The 25,024-nt window shown below is 42.0% G+C and overlaps 1 protein-coding gene across 2 annotated transcripts in view; it reads left to right on the top strand.

Moving 5' to 3' along the window:
- Positions 1-25,024, top strand: part of stk10 (serine/threonine kinase 10) — a 110,601-nt gene that overhangs the window by 41,845 nt on the left and 43,732 nt on the right. For both annotated transcript variants that reach the window (XM_072590962.1, XM_072590961.1), the window contains exons 3-4: positions 4,202-4,250; positions 5,155-5,304. In XM_072590962.1, coding sequence (XP_072447063.1) covers positions 4,202-4,250; positions 5,155-5,304 — 199 coding nt within the window. The remainder of the gene's footprint in view (positions 1-4,201; positions 4,251-5,154; positions 5,305-25,024) is intronic.

The raw sequence follows: 25,024 nt of genomic DNA, 5'->3' as shown, positions 1-25,024 counted from the left end.
AAGTATGAACCTTCCACCATTGTGAAATGAGTTTTCTGCATTGATAATATACCATTGGCTAATCTGCAAATGTAAGAAGTCTAAAGTCACTATTCACATTGGCCATGATAGAGATGGAAGAGATGAAAGTTTCTCTTTCAACAGGTATAGTTATGCTTCCTTCTCATTGAGGCCTTGGCAAATGTGAAGCAAATTCATGTTTTGATGACCCATGCACTAATTCTGGCCACCATTCGTTGTTGCAGGATACAAACACCATGTGGGTGGCTTACCTACATAAGCTTTTTATACAGTCACTTTCAGTTTGATTTGTGGCGAAGTCATGTCTGTGTGAAGTCAAATGATGTTTATATTGCTTTGATTGTCCCACTGTCCCTGTCGTAGATTTGCAGATTCCTATCTGAATGGTTCCATTGTTATGGAAAGGGTGCTGCTTTTTAGCAATGCAATTGCAGGAAGCCAATCCACCGATCCCAGTCTCCTGCATCCCAATCTAATTGATTTGGAAGTGTGTCATATTGCATGTGTTTCACTTTATTGAAATATGATTTCTACCACACCCTCTGTAGTTATGTGACTATGATGAATACACCTCACTTGTTTATAAATTGAAAGCTTTATTCATCTGGGTTAAGATGCTAGTTAGAACAGTGGCTGTTACTTCCAGAGAGCTTGGTTGTACATGTGTAGACTTGGTCTCATAAGTGCTCATTTATATCAAATATTCTTGTTTCAAATAAAATTAAATACCATAATTCTAGCAGCGCCTTTGATTTGGTTGTGGTTGGAGGCTGAGCGAAATTTGGCACAGTGCATCTGGCGAATGCGTCAAGTGAGGAATAAATTGGGTTACTTGGGGCTTCTAATTGTATTAAACAGTGCTGTAAAACTTCTAATTAAGCAGATGCAGTTGGCAACCAGCCAACTTTGTCGTTAATTCTTTTTCTCCCTCTATTTTACTAAGACATCCCACAGTAAATTCAGTGTGTGCTTTGATTTTGAGCCACATGTATGTTGAGACTTGCTATACTGCCATACTAGATATAAACTAGGTAGGAGCATGTGTGCTGGAACAAGCCTTTAATTACCTTTGTCTGTAGGCAGCAGGCCAAGCTTTTTGTGGTGACATGTCAAGATGTCAATTGTCTAAACTCTGATTATGGGGTCCTGATCATTTATGCTCTTTTTAATTGGCTCTGTGCAAAGGCTCATGAAAAGTGTTCTGCATTTCCTAGTTATTGTGGACACTTAAAAGTCAAGGTTTTCATGCAAAAATTGTGATTTTAGACAGCAGTATGTTATTTTCATTTTCAGCCAGTATGGCAGCTGGTGTACGCTGACAAAACAGGATGTTTGGGCTTGTCCTGTTAGCACTAATAAGGGAAAAGAGTCTTTTCGTCAGCAAAACCACTGTTCTTGACTTGCTCGAGCGGGGGCAGGGCACACTCTTTGATACAAGGAAGTACCCTTTATCATGGGAAATGAGTGTTTTTGAACCAATTTACATTTTCTTTTTCAGGCAGTCGGCCACTGAACATCTCTCAGCCCAGACTGAAGTTGATATAAATAGTCATAGAGATGTACAGCACAGAAACGGACCCTTTGGTCCAACTCGTCCATGCCGACCAGATATCTCAACTCAATCTAACCCCACTTGCCAGCACCCAGCCCATATCCCTCCAAACCCTTCATATTCATATACTCATCCAGATCCCTTTTAAATGTTGCAATTGTACCAGCCTCCTCCACTTCCCCTGGCAACTCATTCCCCACATGCACCAGAAATCTGAACACTAACCATATCAGCCACCAACAGAAGAAAGAGCTGCTGGTTTCCTCTTATCCGTGTATATACTACCTAACACAGGGCATCCCAAACTGTGGATTATATCCCCAGTTGTCACCAGCTGCAAGTTTAGTGCAGTGCATTCCAAGATTTCAAAGGCTGTTATCAACTCTATAAATAGGGCTTCAGCTTTGCAACAGTGTCCAGCACCACTTTTATTTATTAATTCCTGATAGTGAGCTGCTGTTCCCAGCCTGCATGTCCTTTCCACATAGTTTCTCTAGCCTCTAGGCTTCAGCACATCTGTATTTCAACAGTCTGACTCCTCATCCAGCACTTAGAAATACAGCTTGTGTCTCCAAATGTTATTGGTTCCGCATGTTCCAATAAATCAATTCAAAATTAAGACTGTTATCAACCAAAGTGCTGTTTCACTCAGCAGCAACTCACTTCTAGTATTAAGTTAAAAATCACACAACACCAGGTTATAGTCCAACAGGTTTATTTGGAAGCACTAGCTTTCGGAGCGCTGCTCCTTCATCAGATGGTTGTGGAGTATAAGATCGTAAGACAGAATTTATAGCAAAGGTTTAGTGTGATGTAACTGAAATTACATATTTCAAAATACCTGGATTGTTTGTTAAATCTCTCATCTTTTAGAATGACATGTTGGTTTCAGTTGTAGCATATGTAACTCGCAAAACTTTTTTAAAAGTTACATTCTCAAGTGAACTTTAGCAATTAGTGCCATGTCAGCCCAGATAATGCATTTAAGGTGAGGTGCCCTACGTGTGACTGTCTATGCCACAGTGGTCAGACTGATTCTAATCTAAAAAAAACAGATTTACAGAATCTTACATGGATTAATGCAGTTTTTGAGCAAAGTAAAATGTAATTCTGCAATTACGAATTCCCCCCACAAACTTAGATGTGTATGTGTGCATGTGGATGTGGGGGTGGGGGGTGGGGGAAGCGGTTTTGAGTGTCTGTCAGAGTATCAAGGGGTATAAGTCTGTGAGAGTGTGTGTGTATGTGTATATATGTATAGTGCAGTGGGGTCACCCGTAGTGTGACATGAACCCAAGGTCCTTGTGAGGCCATCCCCATGGGTACTGAACTTAGCTATTATCCTCTGTTCGGCCACTTTTCGTTTTTGCCTATCCCGAAGTACGCCTTGGAGGACAGTCACCCAAAGGTCTGAGGTCAAATGTCCCGGACTGCTGAAGTGTTCTCAGTTGGTTGGGGGGATACTGTTATCAATGTATCAAGTATGGAGTGTGTTTTATTAGGAGCCATGGGTTTTTGGAGAGCCTGATAATTTTCGGGCATCCTGTGACAATAGGAATGATTAATTAGCTGTCTTACTGTGCTGTTTGTTTGAGGAGGACATCTTGCCTGGAGACACCAGGAGGTTCTAAATGTATTGGATCAGGAAACTGCTCCATTTATTTAGTTTCTGAAATTCCAGAGGACTTCTGAGTTGGTTAGGTTTGTGTGACTGCTTCTGATCTAGGTTGAAGCAGTGGTTACACGGCTGCTGGCTGAATGAACTATAGTAGTGTGTAATGTGTTGGCTGAGCTGACTGAAGAGACACCTACCAGTTACTGGTACAAGGTAAGCAGTCTTAGGCCGCATGCTTCTGGTGTGAGGCTCTACCCTGAACCACGTTTGGTAATTGGGCAAATTCTCTCACCGGCTGCAAGTGTTCAGAGCCTATTGAGGCTGGTTCCCTGAAGGGTCTGAAGCTGGCTATCCTGATCTGGAATGTTATACGGGGGTATGCTGCTGAAACTTCCCAAAATTCTTTGCTGTTTGAAAAACTCTAATTAAGCTGCATAATCAACAGTCAGCAGTTGTGTGTACCTTGGAGATCAAATTAGTTGTCCATATCCAACCAACAAAGAGTACCTACAGGGATCAGTCCTCCAACTGGCCGGCTTCAGTCAGTGACCTGCATCCTACAGAGTAGCAGCTATTTGCATATGCGCTAGATATTGTGTGACTGTCCACAAATGATGGGTGCTTATTTTACTGTCGCAGTTGTCTTGCCAGCTGATTAGGAATTTTTAAATCACTTGATGTTTCATGGTCTCTAATGTTAACTTTCCTAAGCCTCCCTTTCTCCTGTTGTTGAGAGAGGATTCTTTCTATTGTGGCACAAACTAACTTGCACCAGTTCACTCAGATGGAGATGTAAGGTCATACTGCATCATATATATGACCATTAGATGGCTCAGCATGATCAAGAAGTTGATGCTTTAAAACCATAATATCTTTACTATATAGGTGATTTGTTGAGGAAGTACTGATGAGAATATACAGTATACATTTTTTGGTGAAAACTTTCTGTAAAATATCTTTGGAAACTTCACCTTGACCTGACTTGTTTTGTTTTCTCTTTTCTCCTTTTAAAGATTATGATAGAGTTCTGTCCTGGTGGTGCAGTGGATGCTACAATGTTAGGTAAGCTCTCTTGTCATACGATTTAAGCAGCAAGCTGCTATTTTGTACAATCAATATTTGGAAGATTGTTAACTTTGATAGTTATGTAATTCCATTCGGGGAAAAAAAACATTATCAGAATTCTAAAAGAAACTCTGAGGAATAACAGGGCCCTGCAAAAGTGTTCAGGAGCTTTCCAAGGAGCTCTCCAAGGCTACCCTTTCTCTCCCTGCCAGTGTTGGCATGAGTTCCCAAATCCTACATAATGCAATTTTATTTTGGAAACTCTTCCCAATTAAGCCAACAGTTCAACATAGGCACCAGGATTGTATTTTAGTGGTTGCATGTATGTTTTGTAGTTTTCTGGTGGCCTTTGCTAGAATTCATAGAATCCCTACAGTGCAGAGAGAGGCTGTTTGACCCATTTGAGTCTGCACTGACCCTTCAAAGAGCAACCCCCCTCCCCCCCCCCCCCCCCCCCCCCCCCCCTCCCCATTTGGGCATTGGTATTTTTGACTTTGTTCAACACTGGTCCAAACATCATAGCCACACAATATCTAAACCCTGCTGCTATTGTGCAAGTCCCCTCATGCCGCCTTTTCCAGAATAGCTCTGTGCTTTGGCAAATATTTCCACTGATGTGAAAGCTTTTCAGCAACATCTTGAGGTATGTTGTGATAGAATCTGAACATTGCTACACCTCTGTCTTGTTCCCTGTCTGATTTTCAGATTCTCTTGGAAGGAATCATCCCTAAGAGCCAAATGTAGCATCCCTGTTTTTCCCAAATCCATTTTTGCTTGTTTGTTCTTAGCCAAACTATGACCTCCATGCCCTCAATCACCACCATCGCCACCCCACTTTAATTATGAGCACTCATTCTTGCATTTAATTTAGACTTTTGTTGTGTGCAATTTCCTACCACAGAATTGGACCGTGGACTGACTGAACCACAAATTCGTGTTGTTGCACGTCAGATGCTAGAAGCTGTAGATTATCTTCACAGCCAGAAAATCATCCATCGGGATTTAAAGGCAGGGAATGTACTTCTCACTCAGGATGGCAATATTAAACTTGGTAAGGCGGTTACTTGGTTCAAATGCTTTTTCATGAAAGATTAATCTGTACATTTGTAAGGTCTGATGGAATGAAATCATTTTCCTTTTTAAACCAGATGAATCCTACAGTAAGCTATTAACATTTGAGATAATGTGGGCATAAAACTATGTAATGATCATTCATGAACCTTTAGCTGCCAAATTCCTGTGAAAGAGGTGCGCACATTTTCAGAGCATCAAGAACCAGTATCTACATCTTGTACGTAACCCTTGAAAGGGGAAGTTTGTGATTGCAGATTTGTGTATTCAACAGCACTTGAAGGGATGGGCCATTGAAATGTCCCAATGTACAGGCACAGCCTTTCTTCAAAATACCACGTTTAAAATTTTTCTTTTATATTCGCCTGGCTTGAGGCGATTCCAATCTGGTTGTTGTTTTCCTTTCTTAAACCCTACGCTACTGCTAAACAGTTTGTTTTCCCCAGCACACATGTCATGTGTGTGCAGGTGTAGGACACAGTGAAGAACAGTGAGTGCATAAATCTTTTTTCATATTCCACCACCAGGAAGGAAGGAAACATCTGAGTGGCCAGTGACTAGCAGTGCCCTGCTCAACAAGGGTAATGCTAAGTGATCAAAAAATTGAAAGGGAGGGCAGGGATTAAATCAAAATAAAGTCGGAGGGGCAAGTACCCAGGTTTATCAGTAGGTACTTGTTTGCTTTTTTAAATTTCAACTGCACAACCATTGTGAAGAGAAGTTCCTCTTTAACAGAAAGTGAACTGCGTTTAAAATACTTTGAAACAGATCTACCCACCCCGTCACAGATTGGGAAAGACCTTAATAAGGAAACATAAATTTTGGTTCCCTTTTTGTGAAAAGCACTTCATTTTTCAGTTTTAGAATTGAGTGATGCAATACAGGAGGGAGTGGCATTAGTCTTGCCATTGCACTTTTAACAAGTAGCTGTACGTAGGAAAGCAGTTTGTTTGCTGGGTGTTTTGAATATTATTCTCCACCTAATTTCTGATATGTCCTTTTATATGTAATAGAACAAGGCATTGTTAAAGTTTTTCAGCCACTTCCTCCAAGTGTTGACCATAGCTCAGTACCACACACAAACAAATTTAGGCTGATATGACAATGCAGCACTAACTGCCTCACTGTGGAAGGTTTTCCATCTAGGAAACAACTAAAAAGCTGTTGCAGATTGTTGAAATTAAAAATCCATTTAATGTATTCAACTGATCTAGTGTGAGTGGTTGTAATTGCAGTGGACCTCTCGGGCAGCAATTTAAATGTACGTGCGATGGCCTGATTAGAATGGTCACAGTTACAATTAAACTGTTCCTCATACTCCACTTGTATTTTTCCTGGAACAATCTTAATTGGTTGATAGTTACCTGGATTTTCCCAGGAAAGTTGGTTGATTACCAGGTTGCCGTTGATGGTGATTACAGTCAGCTATGAGGTGGAGATGGGTTTGGAGTGGGTTCTAGCATGATTAGTGGAATTTCAAACAAGCATGTGAGGTTTTTTGGGGGGAGTTCTTTTAGTTATCAGCCTGTGCAATTCTTTGGTGAAGACGTTTTGGCTGCAGCAGTCAGGAAATTCAATAGCTGTTGGCACAGGATGCCACTCGAGCTGGTCTTTATCCCATTAGTAATTCCCTGGATTCGCAGAGCTTGATAACTTCCAGGTGACTTCCCAGGTTAGACATTGATCAAGTTTTTTCTGGCTGCTTCTGAGCCAGTTTGAACAGCAGCACAATGCTGTTGGATAGACTATGGTAAGTAAAGCAGGCGGCATATTTCTCTGTCTGATTTATTCTTGATCTCTACTTCAGTGTTGCCAGTTGACCACTGCATGGTCAAGATTGATACCAAGTATTTTGGCACTAATCTATGGGTGAATGGCTGTTGCCAAGCCAGGGAAACCACCCAATGACTTTACAACTGTCACTCTATGCTCTATTTTTAATAACAATGTCCTGGCGCACCACTTGCTGAACTGAGTGAGGCCCACTAAGAAGTTGACTAAAATGATTTGAAATGCCAGAGTGGTCACATGATCAGGTTGAACCAAGCTCAGGAAACCAATGCTAGGTAAGCAAGACAGTCTGAGCTAAAACTTAGCATTTATCAAATGGCACTGAAACTCAGTCATGCCTGGAGAAACCCATATTTCCTATCATTTTGATTTATTCCTCTGAAAGCTTCACTGTATATGACCAGATTGATAAAACAATGACACCCCAGCCATAGAAGTACACAAGTGAACTCCTTTTCCAGAAAACGGCTCTTTCTTCCTGTCTCTTTTTTATTATCGCCCACACCACTCTTTCCTCTCAAACCTCACTTGTGCTCATCCACATTTCCCCACCCCAGCAGCACTCTTTCCCTGCCCCCTCCAGTCTTGGTCTTTGCAGTTCTGGTTTAATCCAGTGCCCTTTTTTTGGCCTTTTGGACTGCCCTCACTATTGCTACATAAGCAAACTCCATCTCATACAACCTAAAACCTGTATATTTACTCAAGATTTGTGAACCTAACAATTAACCTTTATTTAAGAAGCACCTTTGCACAAACAGTATGCTAGAATCTGGAACTTTCCTTATCCTGAAAGGCGGCTGTCATGACTGTGGGTCAGAACCATTGAAGTGTTGTGGGCATGCATCCTTTGTAATTCCAAAATTGTATTTTTTTTTCCACAAGAATTGATATAGACAAATGTCTTGATGTACCTTAATTGGATACTTAGAAAGAGAGACCCATGCAATGCCACCTCTTTGGCTGCAAAGGGAGCTTCAAATAATAGTCTTTCAAAGGAGACAAGCTACAATCAAAATACACTGGACTGTGATTTCTTATGATTAAAAACAATGAGTGGCTGACCAATCATGCTCAACCACAAGCCCAACCCGACCAATTATGTCCCAAACTAGATTTATTTTGTATTTTCCCTTTGAAGAATTCAAAAGAACAGAGGATTGAAAAGCAAGTTTCGACTTTCTTGGAGTGTGCTAGTGGGACTCAAGATTTTTGTGTATATTTGCCTGGATTCAAGTGCTACCATGCTGTGGAGCTCATTGTTGAAGAACTATGCCCTAGTCACCGCAGTGTTTGAGGGGGAACAAGGCTGTCTCCTTGACTGCATTTTGTTTGAACAAGTTGTAATATATGAACAAATTTCTTTTTGCCTCCATAAAACAGAGCCCTGAGTGTTTATGTAGCTTTAAGCATGCAAGTATTCATCACTCAATAGGCCCAGCAGATGAATTTAAATTGGTTTCGAGCGTAGTCCAGATTATTTAATCAACGATGTCCAATAGCACACTCAGATCAGTGGTACTTGTATGAAGATCTCAGGAACAGGATGGTTCAGCATGGTCAACATGTTGTCTACTCTGGTCAACGAGTTGTGTTTGATGTGGTCCGTTGGCTATTGGGATATATAACGACCTATATATCTGATGTCACACCAGAACTGCAACTCTTATCACATGACCAATTTGTGGGATAGGCCAAGTATCTTTTTGGCTTAATAGCAGTATCCTGTCATGGAGAAAACCATTTCTGGATTTATTGGATGGCAGCACGAGGCAGCTAGCTTCTGTTGTTAAAATGTTTGAGACATTTTCTTCCAGAGAAATCGATGGTGAGCTGTGTACTGCTCAAAGCCAAAAGTGGTGAACATTATTTTTTTTTCATTCATTCACTGGATGAGGGCATTGCTGGCTAGGCAGCATTTATTGCCCATCCCTAATTGCCCAGAGGGCAGTTAGGAGTCAACAACATGTAGGCCAGACCAGGTGAGGGTGGCAGTTTCCTTCCTAAAGGGCATTAGTGAATAAGATAGGATACGTAGGCCCTTTCATGAGTTTTTATGATATGAGTGATGATTTAATCAGGGAAACTGTTACCAGACGTGATAGTTTAGATATCTGCTCCCTCAGCTTATATGGTGAGTCCAGTTCGTGAGATTGCTAATCAGATTGATCTTGTAGCATGCAAGACTGTAGGAATTGCAATATGTATATGTAATGTATGTGTAAGAACGTAGTTAAGAACTCATTGCCTGACTTGGAGAATTAACACATCAAGAAGTGCACTTGGTTACTGCATTTCAACAGAAAATTTCAATGCAGCATGGAGTTTATTAAGAGGTGTAAAGAAATACTTTGTAGCTATAGGTTAAAATAGTGCAAATGTACATCTGCATTTCAACTATGCTTACTGTTGGTCTGTGCCCTTTACATTGAAAATGCATTTCTCATGGTCAGCAACAAAGATGCTAGCAAAAGCTGGACCTTTGGAGATGTGGGAAAATGTTTAGAGTGGGTTTAACTAGCTGTCTCACACTTCTATAATGCAATAAGTCCAAAAGTGCTTCAGTCCATGTGATGCATTTGCACACGTTAAAAGCTGAGGGACACATAATACCTAAGACCCTATTTTCTGGAAGCAAAGGGAATTTGTACATGCATTGCATTTTTTTTTTCAAAAAAGGGGTCATAGTGACAGCCAAACTTGGCATCCCCGTGGCAACACTCTGACCCATCACAATCTCTTGGTCAGAGATTTAAGGTTGACAGTTAAGTGTCTTGCTGCATCCCCTCCACAAATGCTGGCACAACCAATCCGTATCCTCTTCTCATGCAGTTTAAAACAGTGCTTTGTTTTTTCAAGTCTATTTCTGCTATCCTAGGTTCTGATGAGTGCAGGATGAAAAACTTCAACTTCTTAGAGTCCTAGAGATGCACAATACGGAAGCAGACCCTTCAGTCCATGCTGACCAGATATCCCAACCTAGTCTCTCGTCTCACCTGCTAGCACTCAGCCCATATCCCTCCAAACCCATCCTATTCATATAGCCATCCAGATGCCTTTTAAATATTGCAATCATACCAGCCTCCACCACTTCCTCTGGCAGCTTATTCCATACACTCACCACCCTCTGTGTGAACGTTGCCCCTTAGGTCTCTTTTATATCTTCCCCTCTCACCCCTAAACCTATGCCCTCTAGTTCTGGACTCCCCCACCCCAGGGAAAAGACTTCATCTATTTATCCTATGCATGCCCCTCATGATTTTATAAACCTCTAGAAGGTCACCCCTCCACCTGTGACGTTCCAGGGGAAACAGCCCCAGCCTGTTCAGCCTCTCCCTACAGCTCAAATCCTCCAAACCTGGCAACATTCCTTGTGAATCTTTTCTGAACACTTTCAAGTTTCGCAACATCCTTCTAATAGGAAGGAGATCAGAATTGCATGCAGTATTGTACAGTGTCCTGTACAGCCGCAACATGACCTCCCAACTCCTGTACTCAATACTCTGACCAATAATGGAAGACAGACCAAACTCTGCCTTTGCTATCCTTTCTTCCTGCGACTCCACTTTCAAGGAGCTATGAACCTGCTCTCCAAGGTCTCTTTGCTCAGCAACTCTCCCTAGGACCTTAGCAGGACTTATACACTTAATGATAAGATTTGCTTTCCCAAAATGCAGCACCTCATTTTTATCTAAATTAAACTCCATCTGCCACTTCTCAGCCCATTGGACCTATCTGATCAAGATCCTGTTGTAATCTGAGGTAACCACTTTTGCTGTTCACGACGCCTCCAATTTTGGTGTCATCTGCAAACCTACTAACTATACCTCCTATGTTCATATCCAAATCACTTTTGTAAAAGATGAAAAGTAGTGGGCCCAGCACCAATCCTTTTGGCACTCCACTGGTCACAGGCCTCCAGTCTGAAAAATAACCCTCCACCACCATCTGTCTTCTACTTTTGAGCCAGTTCTGTATCCAAATGGCTAGTTCTCCTTGTATTCTGTGAGATCTAACCTTGCTGACTAGCCTCCCATGGGGAACCTTGTTGAATGTGTTACTGAAAGTCCATATAGATCACATCTACCGCTCTGCCTTCATTGGTCCTCTTTGTTACTACAAAAAACTCAATCAAGTTTGAAACATGATTTCCCATGTTGACTATCTCTCATCGGTCCTTGCCTTTCCAAATGCATGTACATCCTGTCCCTCGTGTTTCCCTCCAATACCTTGCCTACCACTCACATCAAGCTCACTGGTCTATAGTTTCCTGCCTTGTCCTTGTTACCCTTCTTAAACATTGGCACCACGTTGGCCAACCTCCAGTCTTCCAGCACCTCACCTGAGGCTGTTGATACAAATATCTCAGGAAGAGGCCCAGCAATCACTTCTCTAGCTTCCAACAGAGTTCTAGGGTCCACCTGATCAGGTCCTGGGGATTTATCCATTTTTATGCGTTTCAAGACATCCAGCACTTCCTCCTCTGTAATATGGGCATTTTTCAAGATGTCACCATCTATTTCCCTACATTTTATATTTTCCATGTCCTTTTCCACAGTAAACACTGATACAAAATACTTGTTTAGTATTTCCCCCATCTCCTGTGGCTCTCTACGAAGGCCGCCTTGCTGATCTTTGAGGGGCCCTATTCTCTCCCTAGTTACCCTTTTGTCCTTAATGTATTTGTAAAAACCCTTTGAATTCTCCTTATCTCTATTTGTGAAAGCTATCTCATGGCCCCTTTTTTTTGCCCTCCTGATTTCCCTCAAGTACACTCCTCTTGCCTTATAGTTTTCTAAGGATTCATTTGATCTGTCTTGTCTATACCTGATATATGCTTCCTCCTTTTTCTTAACCAAACCTTCAATTTCTCTAGTCATCCAACATTCCCAACACCTACCAACCTTTCCTTTCACCCGAGCAGGAATACACTTTTTCTGGACTCTCGTTATCTCATTTCTGAAGGCTTCCTGTTTTCCAGCCGTTCCTTTACTTGCGCACGTCTGACCCCAGTCAGCTTTTGAAAGTTCTTGCCTAATACCGTCAAAATTAGCCTCCCTGCAATTTAGAACTTCAACTTTTAGATCTGGTCAATCCTTTTCCATCACTATTTTAAAACTAATAGAATTATGGTTGCTGGCCCCAAAGTGCTCCCCCACTAACACCTCGGTTACCTGGGCTGCCTTATTTCCCAAGAGTAGGACAAGTTTTGCACCTTCTCTAGTCAGTACATCCACATTGAATCAGAAAATTTTCTTGTACACACTTAACAAATTCCTCTCCATCTAAACCCTTAACACTATGGCAGCCCCAGTCTGTTTGGAAAGTTCTTGTTTCCTTTAATAATGTTTTGCAATTTAGCACAGATTTATCAATTCTAGACTTATTAATAGAATTATGTTGCTTCTGCTTGAACTGATAACAACATATGGGTGTTTTGCATGCACCAGAAGTGTAAAATAGCACCACCCAAGCTTTCTAACCCTGCTATGAACTCTGCAGCTAAGCCTTCCAAAGCACATGACCAGCAATGTTCGGATACAAATCTGTTGAATGTGTCCCAAGTATATTAAAAATATTAACTAGGATTGGATCCATGTCATTTGAAGATTTTGTTTCAAATTTCTGTTGGGACTTAATTGTTGACCAAACAGTGTTGTTTAAAAACTAACTGCTGAAACTAAGTGTGAAAATACAGGGGTAGTCTAATATATATCAGTTTAATATGTGAATCGCCATTTTCCTTGCCTTATTTTAGTTATTAAACATGAAACTAAGCAGTCACTTATCTGTTCCCGTGTCTGCTCTGTGGTCCCCCCTGTTCTCCTTCCCCTCTTGTCCCCCTTCCCCTCTTGTCCCTTTCTCTTTATCTTTCTTTCTCCCTCACCGTGCCCCTCACACCCTCCCTTTATAAAGGTGACTGCTGGAACTACTTACTCCTTAACTATTGTGTTTCTTGATTTTAAAATTTTTAACTTTCTTTTCAAATCCTTCCCTGGCACCTCCCCTCTGAATTTTTGCAATGTTTTTCAATTGCACAGACCTCCATAATAGCTATCAGCCCCTTGTTCTGACTTCTGAGCATTCCCAAGTTTAGTCCCTCTCCAATTGGTGGCCACACTTCAGTTGTTTTGGCCCCAAGTTCTGGAGTCCCATCACACCCCTAGCCCCATAATAGTTTACATTTCTTTCCTCCAAGACACACCTTAAAGTTTGATTTAAAAAAAACATTTTTCAAGTAATTTGATATAATACTTCCTTCTGTGGATAGAGCATCACATTCTGTTTTGTAATGCTCCAGTTAAGTACCTTATAGTATTTTACTACATGACAATAAATTTCTGTTGCAAGGTTCTTTTGATGTATGGATCTTTTTTTAATTTTCAATTCAACGGATGAAAGTTCAAAAATGAATTTGATTTTAGAATGAATTGTATATCTTGGAGGTATGTTGAAGCACTTCAAAATGTTACATAACTATTTACTAGTGAAGCACTCTTGAAAATTATGATACCCAACTGAATTCAGCAAAATCTCACAATTTACAACACTGAAGCATCAGGGAAGATCATGTAGAGTCAGAGTCACAGATGTACAGCATGGAAACAGACCATTCAGTCCAACCCATCCATGCCGACCAGATATCCCAACCCAATCTCGTCCCACCTGTCAGCATGCGGCCCATATCCCTCCAAACCCTTCCTATTCATATACCCATCCAAATGCCTCTTAAATGTCGCAGATGTACCTGCCTCCACCACTTCCTTTGGCAGCTCATTCCATACACGTACCACTCTCTGTGGAAAAAGTTGCCCCTGAGGTCTCTTATATCTTTCCCCCCTCACCCTAAACCTATGCCCTCTAGTTCTGGACTCCCTGACCCCAGGGAAAATACTTTACCTACTTACTCTATCCATGCCCCTCATAATTTTGTAAAACTATATAAGGTCACCTCTCAGCATCCGACGCTCCAGGGAAAACAGCCCCAGCCTGTTCAGCCTCTCCTCCAACTATGGCAACATCCTTGTACATGTTTTCTGAACCCTTTCAAGTTTCACGTGTACTTTAGGCAATAGGAGATTTGCATCTATGGCCTGTGACTCAGACTGCAGTGTTATCAACCATATGAAGGTGACAGATCCTTGAGCAGAGAGATGTAGAAACTGATGTTGCAAATGTCAATGTTGATATCTATGAGGGAGTTAAACAAATATTCATAGTTATTGAGTTGTACAGCATGGAAACAGACCCTTTGATCCATTTGAGGAAAGGTCACTTGACCCAAAACATTAACTCTGATATCTCTCCACAGGTGCTGCCAGACCTGCTGAGCTTTTCTAGCAATTTCTGGTTTTGTTTCTGATATACTGCATGTATAGTTCTTTCCGTTAACGTTTTGAGGAAGTGTTTTTAAAGGAGTTGAATAGATCAAAGGAGGCAATTTCAACATGGGACCCAAGATGTAAAGCCACGATCATAAATGTTGGATGAAGGAAAAGGAAGGAGCAGTGATTTTGGTTTGGTGTAGTGTAAGGCTGCTGAAGGTTAAAAGTGGGTAAGGAAGCAGATAGAAGGTAATCCAATGGATGGGAAATTTAAATTGGAAGCATTGTGTTGGAAAATTACATAGGTGATGGATTTGGAAAATGGTCCTTGAATAAATTTTGGCTGACGCTGGATATCAGACAAGAGGTCTGATGGCAAAAATAGTGAAAGAACTGAGTGATAATGTGGATGTTGTCTCCATGCATGTAGAAGCAGTACCCAATATATTCTGTTTTCAGTTTAAATCACTTCCTAAATACATTATCCAAGAACATGTTTCTTGTATTTGTTTTGAATTGTATTAATTTTGCTCAATATTCTGTGCTTTACATTTCCATTCAACCATTAAGTATACTGCTAGCTTATAGTTAGTATGTAGTTTGTGCTTCTGGAGTGCAGTTTTGTTTCATTGCAATTCATGACATTATAATTCCTAGTTGAGCCATTTGTACTGGAATTCTGAAGTCCAGATTATTAGTTTAAACATAGGGCAGTGGTATCATAGAGGCCATTAGCTACTTGTAAAGTTGTTCTGCACTGAAACTGAAAGTTGTGCAAGAGATTAAAACTGCACATCAAGATATAGCAGGAAATTGCACTACTGTTTAAGTGCAACCACTTGATTGGCTGATTTGTATTAGATATGTCCAAGTGTTGGGGAGGGTGGTTGATTCTTTGATTTTATTTTTAGTTACTTTGGTATAATTTAGAATTTTGGATCATTCATTTTTGTTGCATTATTTTGAAAAAAGAATCTTGTAACATTTCCTGGGTGGTTCCTGTTTGAGTTACAGCATCATGAGATACAAAACATAAACGTGTCTTCAGGGATTTTAAAAATATCCTTCATGTTTGACAAGCATTACAGTTTGACATTATCACGTTTTCTAATTTAAGATAGCGTAAATTTTTTTTTTTCCCCATCACCTGATTTTAAACTGCAACTTCAATATTGATAGAACTGATAATAGACAATAGGTGCAGGAGTAGGCCATTCTACCCTTCGAGCTTGCACCACCATTCAATATGATCATGGCTGATCAGCCTTAATCAGTATCCTGTTCCTGCCTTATCCCCATAACCCTTGATTCCACAATCCTTGAGAGCTCTATCCAACTTTCTTAAACAAATCCAGAGACTGGGCCTCCACTGCCCTCTGGGGCAGAGCATTCCACACAGCCACCACTCTCTGGGTGAAGACGTTTCTCCTCATCTCTGTCCTAAATGGTCTATCCCATATTTTTAAGCTGTGTTCTCTGGTTTGGCACTCACCCATCAGCGGAAACATGTTTCCTGCCTCCAGAGTGTCCAATCCTTTAATAATCTTATGTCTCAATCAGATCCCCTCTCAGTCTTCTAAACTCAAGGGTATACAAGCTCAGTCACTCCAGTCTTTCAGTGTAAGGAAATCCCGCCATTCCAGGAATTGACCTCGTGAACCTACACTGCACTCCCTCGACAGCCAGAATGTCTTTCGTCAAATTTGGAGACCAGAACTGCACACAATACTCCAGGTGTGGTCTCACCAGGGCCCTGTACAGCTGCAGAAGAACCTCTTTGCTTCTATACTCAATTCCTCTTGTTATGAAGGCCAGCATGCTATTAGCTGCCTTCACTACCTGCTGTACCTGCATGCTTACCTTCATTGACTGGTGTACAAGAACACCCAAATCTCTCTGTACTGCCCCTTTACCTAAATTGATTCCATTTAGATAGTAATCTGCCTTCCTGTTCTTGCCACCAAAGTGGATAACCATACACTTATCCACATTAAACTGCATCTGCCATGCATCTGACCACTCACCCAACTTGTTCATGTCACCCTGTAATCTCCTAACATCCTCCTCACATTCACCCTGCCACCCAGCTTAGTATCATCAGCAAATTTGCTAATGTTATTGCTAATACCATTTTCTATATCATTAACATATTGTAAAAAGCTGCGGTCCCAGTACTGATCCCTGCGGTACCCCACTGGTCACTGCCTGCCATTCCGAAATGGAGCCATTTATCACTTTGTTTCCTGTCAGCCAACCAACTTTCAATCCAAGTTAGTACTTTGCCCCCAATACCATGCACCCTAATTTTGCTCACTAACCTCCTATGTGGGACTTTATCAAAAGCTTTCTGAAAGTCCAGGTACACTACATTCACTGGATCTCCCTCGTCCATCTTCAGCGTTACATCCTCAAAAACTTCCAGAAGATTAGTCAAGCATGATTTCCCCTTCATAAATCCATGCTGACTCTGTCCTATCCTGTTACTACTATCCAGATGTGTCATAATTTCATCCTTTATAATAGACTCCAGCATCTTTCCCACCACTGAGGTCAGACTACCTGATCTATAATTTCCTGCTTTCTCTCTCCCACTTTTCTTAAAAAGTGGTACAACATTGGAGGATGGCTAATCAGCAGGAACTGATCCCGAATCTATCGAACTCTGGAAAATAATCACCAACGCATCCACGATATCTCGAGCCACCTCCTTCAGTACCCTGGGATGTAGACCATCAGGCCCTGGGGACTTATCAACCTTCAGATCTAACAGTCTCTCCAATACCAATTCCTGGCAAATAGAAATTCCCTTCAGTTCAGGTCCTTCAGCCACTGTTGTCTCTGGGAGATTGCTTGTGTCTTCCCCAGTGAACACAGATCTGTAGTACCAATTCAATTCTTCTGCCATTTCTTTCTTCCCCGTAATGTATTCCCTTGTTTCCGTCTTCAAGGGCCCAATTTTAGTCTTAACCATTTGTTTGCCTTTCACATACCTAAAAAAAACTTTTACGATCCTCTTTATATTATTGGCCAGTTTACCTTCATACCTCATTTTTTCTCTGCGTATTTCCTTCTTAGTAATCCTCTGTTGTTCTTTAAAAGCTTCCCAGTCCTTCGTTTTCCCACTTGTCTTTGCTATGTTTTACTTTTTCTCTTTTAACTTTTATATGTTTCTTCACTTCCCTCGTCAGCCACGGCCACCCATGCTGCCTCCTAGGATCTTTCTTCCTTTTTGGAATGAACTGATCCTGCAACTTCTGCATTATACACAGAAATATCTGCCATTGTTCCTCCACTGTCATTCCTGCTAAAGTATTGCACCATTGAACTTGGCCAGCTCCACCCTCAGCTCCATAGTTCCCTTTATTCAACAGAAATATTGTCATTTCCGATTGTACCCTCTCCCTCTCAAATTGCAGATTGAAGCTTATTGTATTATGGTCACTATTTCCCAATGGCTGCTTCACTTTGAGGTCCCTGACCAATTCTGGTTCGTTGCACAATACCAGATCCAGAATTGCCTTCTCCCTCGTAGGCTCCAGCACCAGCTGTTCTAAGAATCCATCTCTGAGGCACTCCACAAAGAGTCTTTCTTGAGGTCCAATACCATCCTGATTCTCCCGTCTACCTGCATGTTGAAATCCCCCATAACAACTGTAGTATCATCTTTGTGACAGGCCAATTTCAGCTCCTGATTCAACTTACATCCGACATCCAGACTACTGTTTGGACACCTGTAGATAACTCCCAAGAGGGTCTTTTTACCCTTAGGATTTCTCAGCTCTATCCATACTGACACTACATCCCCTGATTCTCGGTCCCCCTGCGCAAGGGACTGAATATCATCCCTTACCAACATGGCCACCCTACCCCCTCTGCCCGTCAATCTGTCCTTATGATAGCACGTGTAGCCTTGAATATTCATTTCCCAGGCCCTGTCCCCATGAAGCCACGTCTCAGTTATCCCCACAATATCGTATCTGCCAATTTCCAAAAGAGCCTCAAGCTCATCCATCTTGTTTCTAATGCTTCATGCATTCATGTATAGTATTTTTAATTTGTTACTGCCCTCACCCTTCCAATCAACTCCTTTTCACTCAACCTTACAGCATGATCCCTTTGAGTTTTCTGCCTCATTGACATAGTTGTCTTTCTTGGCTTCCCTTGTTCTAACTTACCCTCCAATTTCCTTCTTAAACATCCAGTTTGTCCCCCTCCCCCCGCTACTTAGTTTAAACGTAGCTGTGTTGCAGTAGCAAACCTGCCTGTCAGAATGCTGGTCCCTAACCAATAAGGTGTAGACCCCGTCTCTCTTGTAGAATTTATGCTTACCACAAAACATACCCCAGTGATCTAAGAATTTAAATCCTTGCTTCCTGCACCAGTTCCCCAACCACACGTTCAAGTCCATTATCTCCCTGTTTCTGGCCTCACCACCCCAAGGAACTGGAAGCAAACCGGAGATAACCACCTTGGACGTCCTGCTTTTCAGCCTTCTTCCTAGTTCTCCGAAGTCCAGCTGTAGTATGTTCCTCCTCTTCTTCCCAACATCATTTGTGCCGACATGTACCACCACCTCTGGCTCTTCACCTTCGTCCTTGAGGATTTCCTGCACTCTGTGATGTCTTTAACCCTGGCACCAGGAAGGCAACAGACCATCCTTAAGTCCCGTCTGCTGCCACAAAAACCCCGGTCAGTTCCTCTCACTATGGAGTCCCCAATTACCACGGCTCTGTGCGATGTCCGACTCTTCCGCTCTGTCTCCACGCCAACCTTTGATTGACGGACCTGGCCACCTCGCGGACTGGCAGTGTCATCTGTCTCTACTGTTTCCAAAAGATTCAACTTGTTCCTGACAGGTGCTTCCCCTGGGGTTTCTTGCACCTGTCTCCTCTCTGCCTTCCTCATAATCTGCTCTCTTCTGGTATGATTGGTGTAATAACCTTGCTGAAGGTCTTGTCCAGAAAGATCTCGTTCTCTCTGATGAGCCTAAGGTCCTCGAGTTCTTTCATCAGTGCTGCAATATGCTCGGTCAGTAGCTGAACGTGCACACACTTTCCACACTTGTACGACCCAGACGCACCAGAGTCGTTGACCTCCCACATCAAGCACGTAGCACACTGACCCAGCTTGGCATTCATGTCTTCACCCTCTTCAACTATGGTGTAATCACTTCACTCAACCTCCTTGTCAAAGACTCCTGAGCTAAAGCCTCACTCTTCAATCCTTCAAGCAGCAAATACAGATATTCTGTATTTGCTGCTTCTGAGCTTTTTTAAGTTTTGCTGAATCCGTTCCACTTTCATACTCGGCCCATCAATGGTTATGATTTGGCATCTATATTTTCCAAGATATCTTCCTTTTATTAATTACCCATTGCAAATAGGTAGTCCGTTTAATCAGAATGATGTCCATTAATATAAATACTGAAGGCGAAACACCAGTAATGACTTTTAACTTTCTTTCTTTTGTGTGCAGCTGTTGCTCTTCCTCTGAGTCAGAAGAATTAATCCGATCAAGTTCCACTGTAGGACTTGAGTGCAAAATTTAGATAGGCACTAAAGGGTAGTGCAAAGGCAGCGATGCATTGTCATAGGTGCTACCTTTTGTTCAATGGGTTACAACTAAGGTCTGATCTGCTTTCTAAGGTTAATTAAAAAATCACCACCACCTATTTCAAACAAGTGCTGGAAAGTTCTCTGTGAGCTCTGACCAATGTTATCCCTGCATTAACATCACAAAAACAGATTATCTGATCATTATCATATGACTGTTTACGGAGATTGACTGGTACATAATGCATATTTCTTGCATCACAGCAATGGTGAGATTTCAAAACCACTATCAATGACCCCTTTAACATTTGGCTGGTGATTGACATTGGACTGATGCATTTTTGTCCAAGTTCAATTTGTTGTTGTTTTTGTGGGCAGGACATACCTAAACACTTTACCACATCATCAGGTAGATGCCAGTGTGTTACATCTGTAGTTGAGCAGCTTGGCGAGGACATGGCTAGTATTAGAGTTCTACTCTTCAGTACTATTGCTTAATTGTTGTCCCGGCCTTTGCGGTATCTAGAGCATTTGGCTAATTTGATTCACTCCGCATGGCATCAAGAAATGGTTAAAGACTAATATGTCAATATTGGGGACCTCCAGAGATGGCCAAGGTGAATCATTCAGTCAGTACTTTAGTTTTGCCTTTTGCACCAATGTATTTAGGATCATCATGTAGGATGGGGTTATTTGTGGAGTCACCTTTTCCAGTTAGTTATTTAATTGTCCTTCCCCCATTCACGAATAAATGTAATGGGACTGCCGAGCTTGGTGGTTGTCGATTGGTTGTAGGATTGTTTGGTCTGTCAGTCTCTTGTTGCTTCAGATAGCTGTTCAGCATGAATTTGTTCATGAATGTGTTCATCAGATTTTAACTTTGCTTTGTGCCATGCCCTCTGTACTTGTTGAATCAGGGTTGGTTCCCCGGCTTGATGGTAATGGCATAGTTTTGGGTATGCTGGACCATGAAGCTAAAGTTCTGCTTCTGCCAGTGGCCTACAGAACATCACGAATACCCAGATTTAAGTTGCTAGATCTGTATGAAAGCTAGACCATGTGACATGGAGGGTATTCTCATTATGAAGATAGCAGTTGTCTCCACAGGAACTGTGGTGTTGTCACTTCTGATACTGCCATGGACAGATGCTTCCGAGAAGGTTAGATCAGGGTGAGGATATGTAGGTATTTTCCTTGGTTTCTGGCATAACCCACAACAGACCAGGAACTTTGTCCTTCGGGGCTGATTTCCCTGGAGCGTCAGAGGCTGAGGGGTGACCTTATAGAGGTTTACAAAACTAGAAGGGGCACAGATAGGGTAAATAGACAGAGTCTGGGGATGGGGAGTCCAGAACTATAGGGCATAGGTTTAGGGTGAGAGGAGAAAGATATAAAAGAGACCCAAGGGGCAACTTTTTCATACAGAGGGTGGTACATGTATGGAATGAGCTGCCAGAGGAAGCAGTGGAGGCTGGTACAATTGCAACATATTTAAAAGGCATTTGGATGGGTATAAGAATAGGAAGGATTTGGAGGGATATGGGCCGGTTGCTGGCAGGTGGGTCTAGATTGGGTTGAGATATCTGGTCGGCATGGATGGGTTGGTCCGAATGGTCTGTTTCCATGCTGTACACCTCGATGACTCGATGATTGTTGATTTGTGATGTTATTGAGCCACTTAAGGTGATGGGCATTGAAGCCCCCATTCTGAATTCATTATTTAACCGTACCACACTCTGTGCTGTTTCCAGTTAGTGCTTGACATGGTATACTGTTTCATCTGATATTAGTGGGAGGTGGGGGTACTGTTGTCATTGGTAACAGGTGGTTTTCTGTTTGGCCTGATCTAATGAGACTAAATTGACTCCAGCCCTTATGTTGAGAGCTCCGAAGTGAACTCCAAACTATTGTATACCATTATGCTATCACCTCTGATGCACTAGTCTTGCCAGTGGGGTTGGATGTACCCAGAGATGGCAAGCATAATGTCTAGAACATCGTCATGATACGATTTGGTAAGTATGACTGTCAGGCTTTTGCTTGACTGGTCTGTGGGACAGCTCTCCTGATTTCTCCATAAGCGCCCCCAAATGTCAGTAAGGAGGACTTGGCAGGGACTTTAAACTGCGTGCTTTGTCATTTCAGGTCTCTAGGTTGATCCAGGGTGGATGGTTTGGTTACATTCCTTCCTGACTTTTGGTGGTTTGAAACAATTGGTTTGCTTGGTCAGGTTAAGAGACAATGGCATTGCTGTGTGTCTGAAGAGTAAAGAGACAAACCAGGAGCATAAGAAGGGTCACTCAGTCCTTCAAGTCTTCCCTGCTATTCAAGAAAACCATTGCTGATCTGATTTTGATCTCCACTCTACGTTCCTACATATTTCCTCCAATAATCAATAGACAATAGGTGTACGAGGAAGCTTTTCTGCCCTTCGAGCCTGCACCACCATTCATTATGATCATGGCTGATCATCCTCAATCAGTATCCTGTTCCTGCCTTAGCTCCATAACCCTTTATTCCACTGTCCTTGAGAGCTCTATCCAATTCTTTCTAAAACGAATCCAGAGACTGGGCCTCCACTGCCTTCTGGGGCAGAGCATTCCCCACACCCACCACACTCTGGGTGAAGAAATTTCTCCTCATCTCTGTCCTAAATGGCCCCCCTTACTTTTAAGCTGTGTCCTCTGGTTCAGGACTCACCCATCAGTGGAAACATGTTTCCTGCCTCCAGTGTGTCCAATCCTTTAATAATCTTATGTCTCAATCAGATCCCCTCTCAGTCTTCTAAACTCAAGGGTATACCAGCCCAGTCGCTCCAATCTTTCAACATAATATAGTCCTGCCATTCCAGGAATTGACTTTGTGAACCTACGCTGCACTCCCTCGATAGCCAGAATGTCTTTCCTCAAATTTGGAGACTAGAACTGCACACACTATTCCAGGTGTGGTCTCACCAGGGCCCTGTACAGCTGCAGAAGAACCTCTTTACTTCTATATTCAATTCCTCTTGCTATGAAGGCCAGCATGCTAGTAGTTTTCTTCACTACCTGCTGTACCTGCATGTTTACCTTCATTGACTGGTGTACAAGAACACCCAGATCTCTTTGTACTGCCCCTTTACCTAACTTGATTCCATTTAGATAGTAATCTGCCTTCCTGTTCTTGCCACTAAAGTGGATAACCATACACTTATCCACATTAAACTGCATCTGCCATGCATCTGACCACTCACCTAACCTGTCCATGTCACCCTGTAATCTCCTAACATCCTCCTCACATTTCACCCTGCCACCCAGCTTTGTATCATCAACAAATTTGCTAATGTTACTATTAATACCATCTTTTATATCATATTGTAAAAAGCTGCAGTCCCAGCACTGATCCCTGCAGTACCCCACTGGTCACCACCTGCCATTCCGTTTATCGCTACTTTGTTTCCTGTCAGCCAACCGATTTTCAATCCAAGTCAGTACTTTGCCCCCAATACCATGCACCCTAATTTTGCTCACTAACCTCCTAGGTGGGACTTTATCAAAAGCTTTCTGAAAGTCCAGGTACACTACATCTACTGGATCTCCCTCGTCCATCTTCAGCGTTACATCCTCAAAAACTTCCAGAAGATTAGTCAAGCATGATTTCCCCTTCATAAATCCATGCTGACTCTGACCTATCCTGTTAATACTATCCAGATGTGTCGTAATTTCATCCTTTATAATAGACTCCAGCATCTTTTCCACCACTGAGGTCAGACTAACTGATCTATAATTCCCTGCTTTCTCTCTCGCTCCTTTCTTAAAAAGTGGTACATTAGCCACCCTCCAATCCGTAGGAACTGATCCTGAAACTATCGAACTCTGGTAAATAATCACCAACGCATCCACAATTTCTAGAGCCACCTCCTTCAGTACCTTGGGATGTAGACCATCAGGCCCCGGGGACTTATCAGCCTTCAGACCTAACAGTTTCTCCAACACCAATTCCTTGCAAATAGAAATTCCCTTCAGTTCAGGTCCTTCAGCCACTGTTGTCTCTGGGAGATTGCTTGTGTCTTCCCCAATGAACACAGATCTGAAGTACCAATTCAACTCTTCTGCCATTTCCTTGTTCCCCGTAATATATTCCCCTGTTTCTGCCTTCTAGGGCCCAATTTTAGTCTTAACCAATTTTTTCCCTTTCAAATACCTAAAAAAGCTTTTACTATCCTCCTTTATATTTTTGGCTATCCCCTTGATAATAATCTTGCTCTGCTTTAAAAATATTTAAACATTTTACATTCACTGCCTTTTCGTAGAATCCCTACAATGCAGAAGTAGGCCATTTGGCCCATTGAGTTCACATCAACCCTCCAAAGAGCAGCCTACCCAGACTTATCTTCCATGGCTAATCCACCGGGCCTGCACACCCTGGATGCTATGGGCAATTCAGCATGACCAACCTGCCAAACCTTTTAAGGAAGGGAATTCTGAAGGCATTCAATCCTGAGAGGGGGGAGAAATGTTTCGTTATCTGTTCTGAACGTCCACCTCTTTTTTTTGTTTTTTTTTAAAACTATGACCTTAGTTCTTGATTTTCCCACAAAAGGAAACATCCTTTCAACATCCATCCATCAACACCCTCAGGGTCTTTTATGTTTCAATTAAGTCTACCATGATTCTTTAGAACTCCCAAGTGATACAGACCTAGTTTTCTTCGCAATGTTTCTTCAAAAAGCAATCTGTTGATTCCAGGTATTACTCTAGTTAACCTCCTGGCAAAATCCTTTCTGTAAAGATCAAATGTTTTTTCTGACAGTCAACAATGGGGTTTTTTTGTCAGTATTACTGGGACTAACTTTTAATTCCAGATTTATTCATTTAAGTTAAACTCCACCAGCTGCCATAGTTGGATTTGGACTCTGGTCCATCGAGCTTACACGTAGGCCACTGTATTAAGAGAGTCGATAAAGCACTGGAAAAGGCTCAGTAGGTCAGACAGCATCTGAGGAGCGAGACAGTTGACGTTTCGGGCATAACCCAGTGACATCCCAACCACCTGC

Source organism: Chiloscyllium punctatum, chromosome 20, assembly GCF_047496795.1.
Source record: "Chiloscyllium punctatum isolate Juve2018m chromosome 20, sChiPun1.3, whole genome shotgun sequence".
Taxonomy (NCBI): domain Eukaryota; kingdom Metazoa; phylum Chordata; class Chondrichthyes; order Orectolobiformes; family Hemiscylliidae; genus Chiloscyllium; species Chiloscyllium punctatum.
Note: the sequence above shows the minus strand (reverse complement) of the source record. Positions and strands in the feature narration are given on the sequence as shown.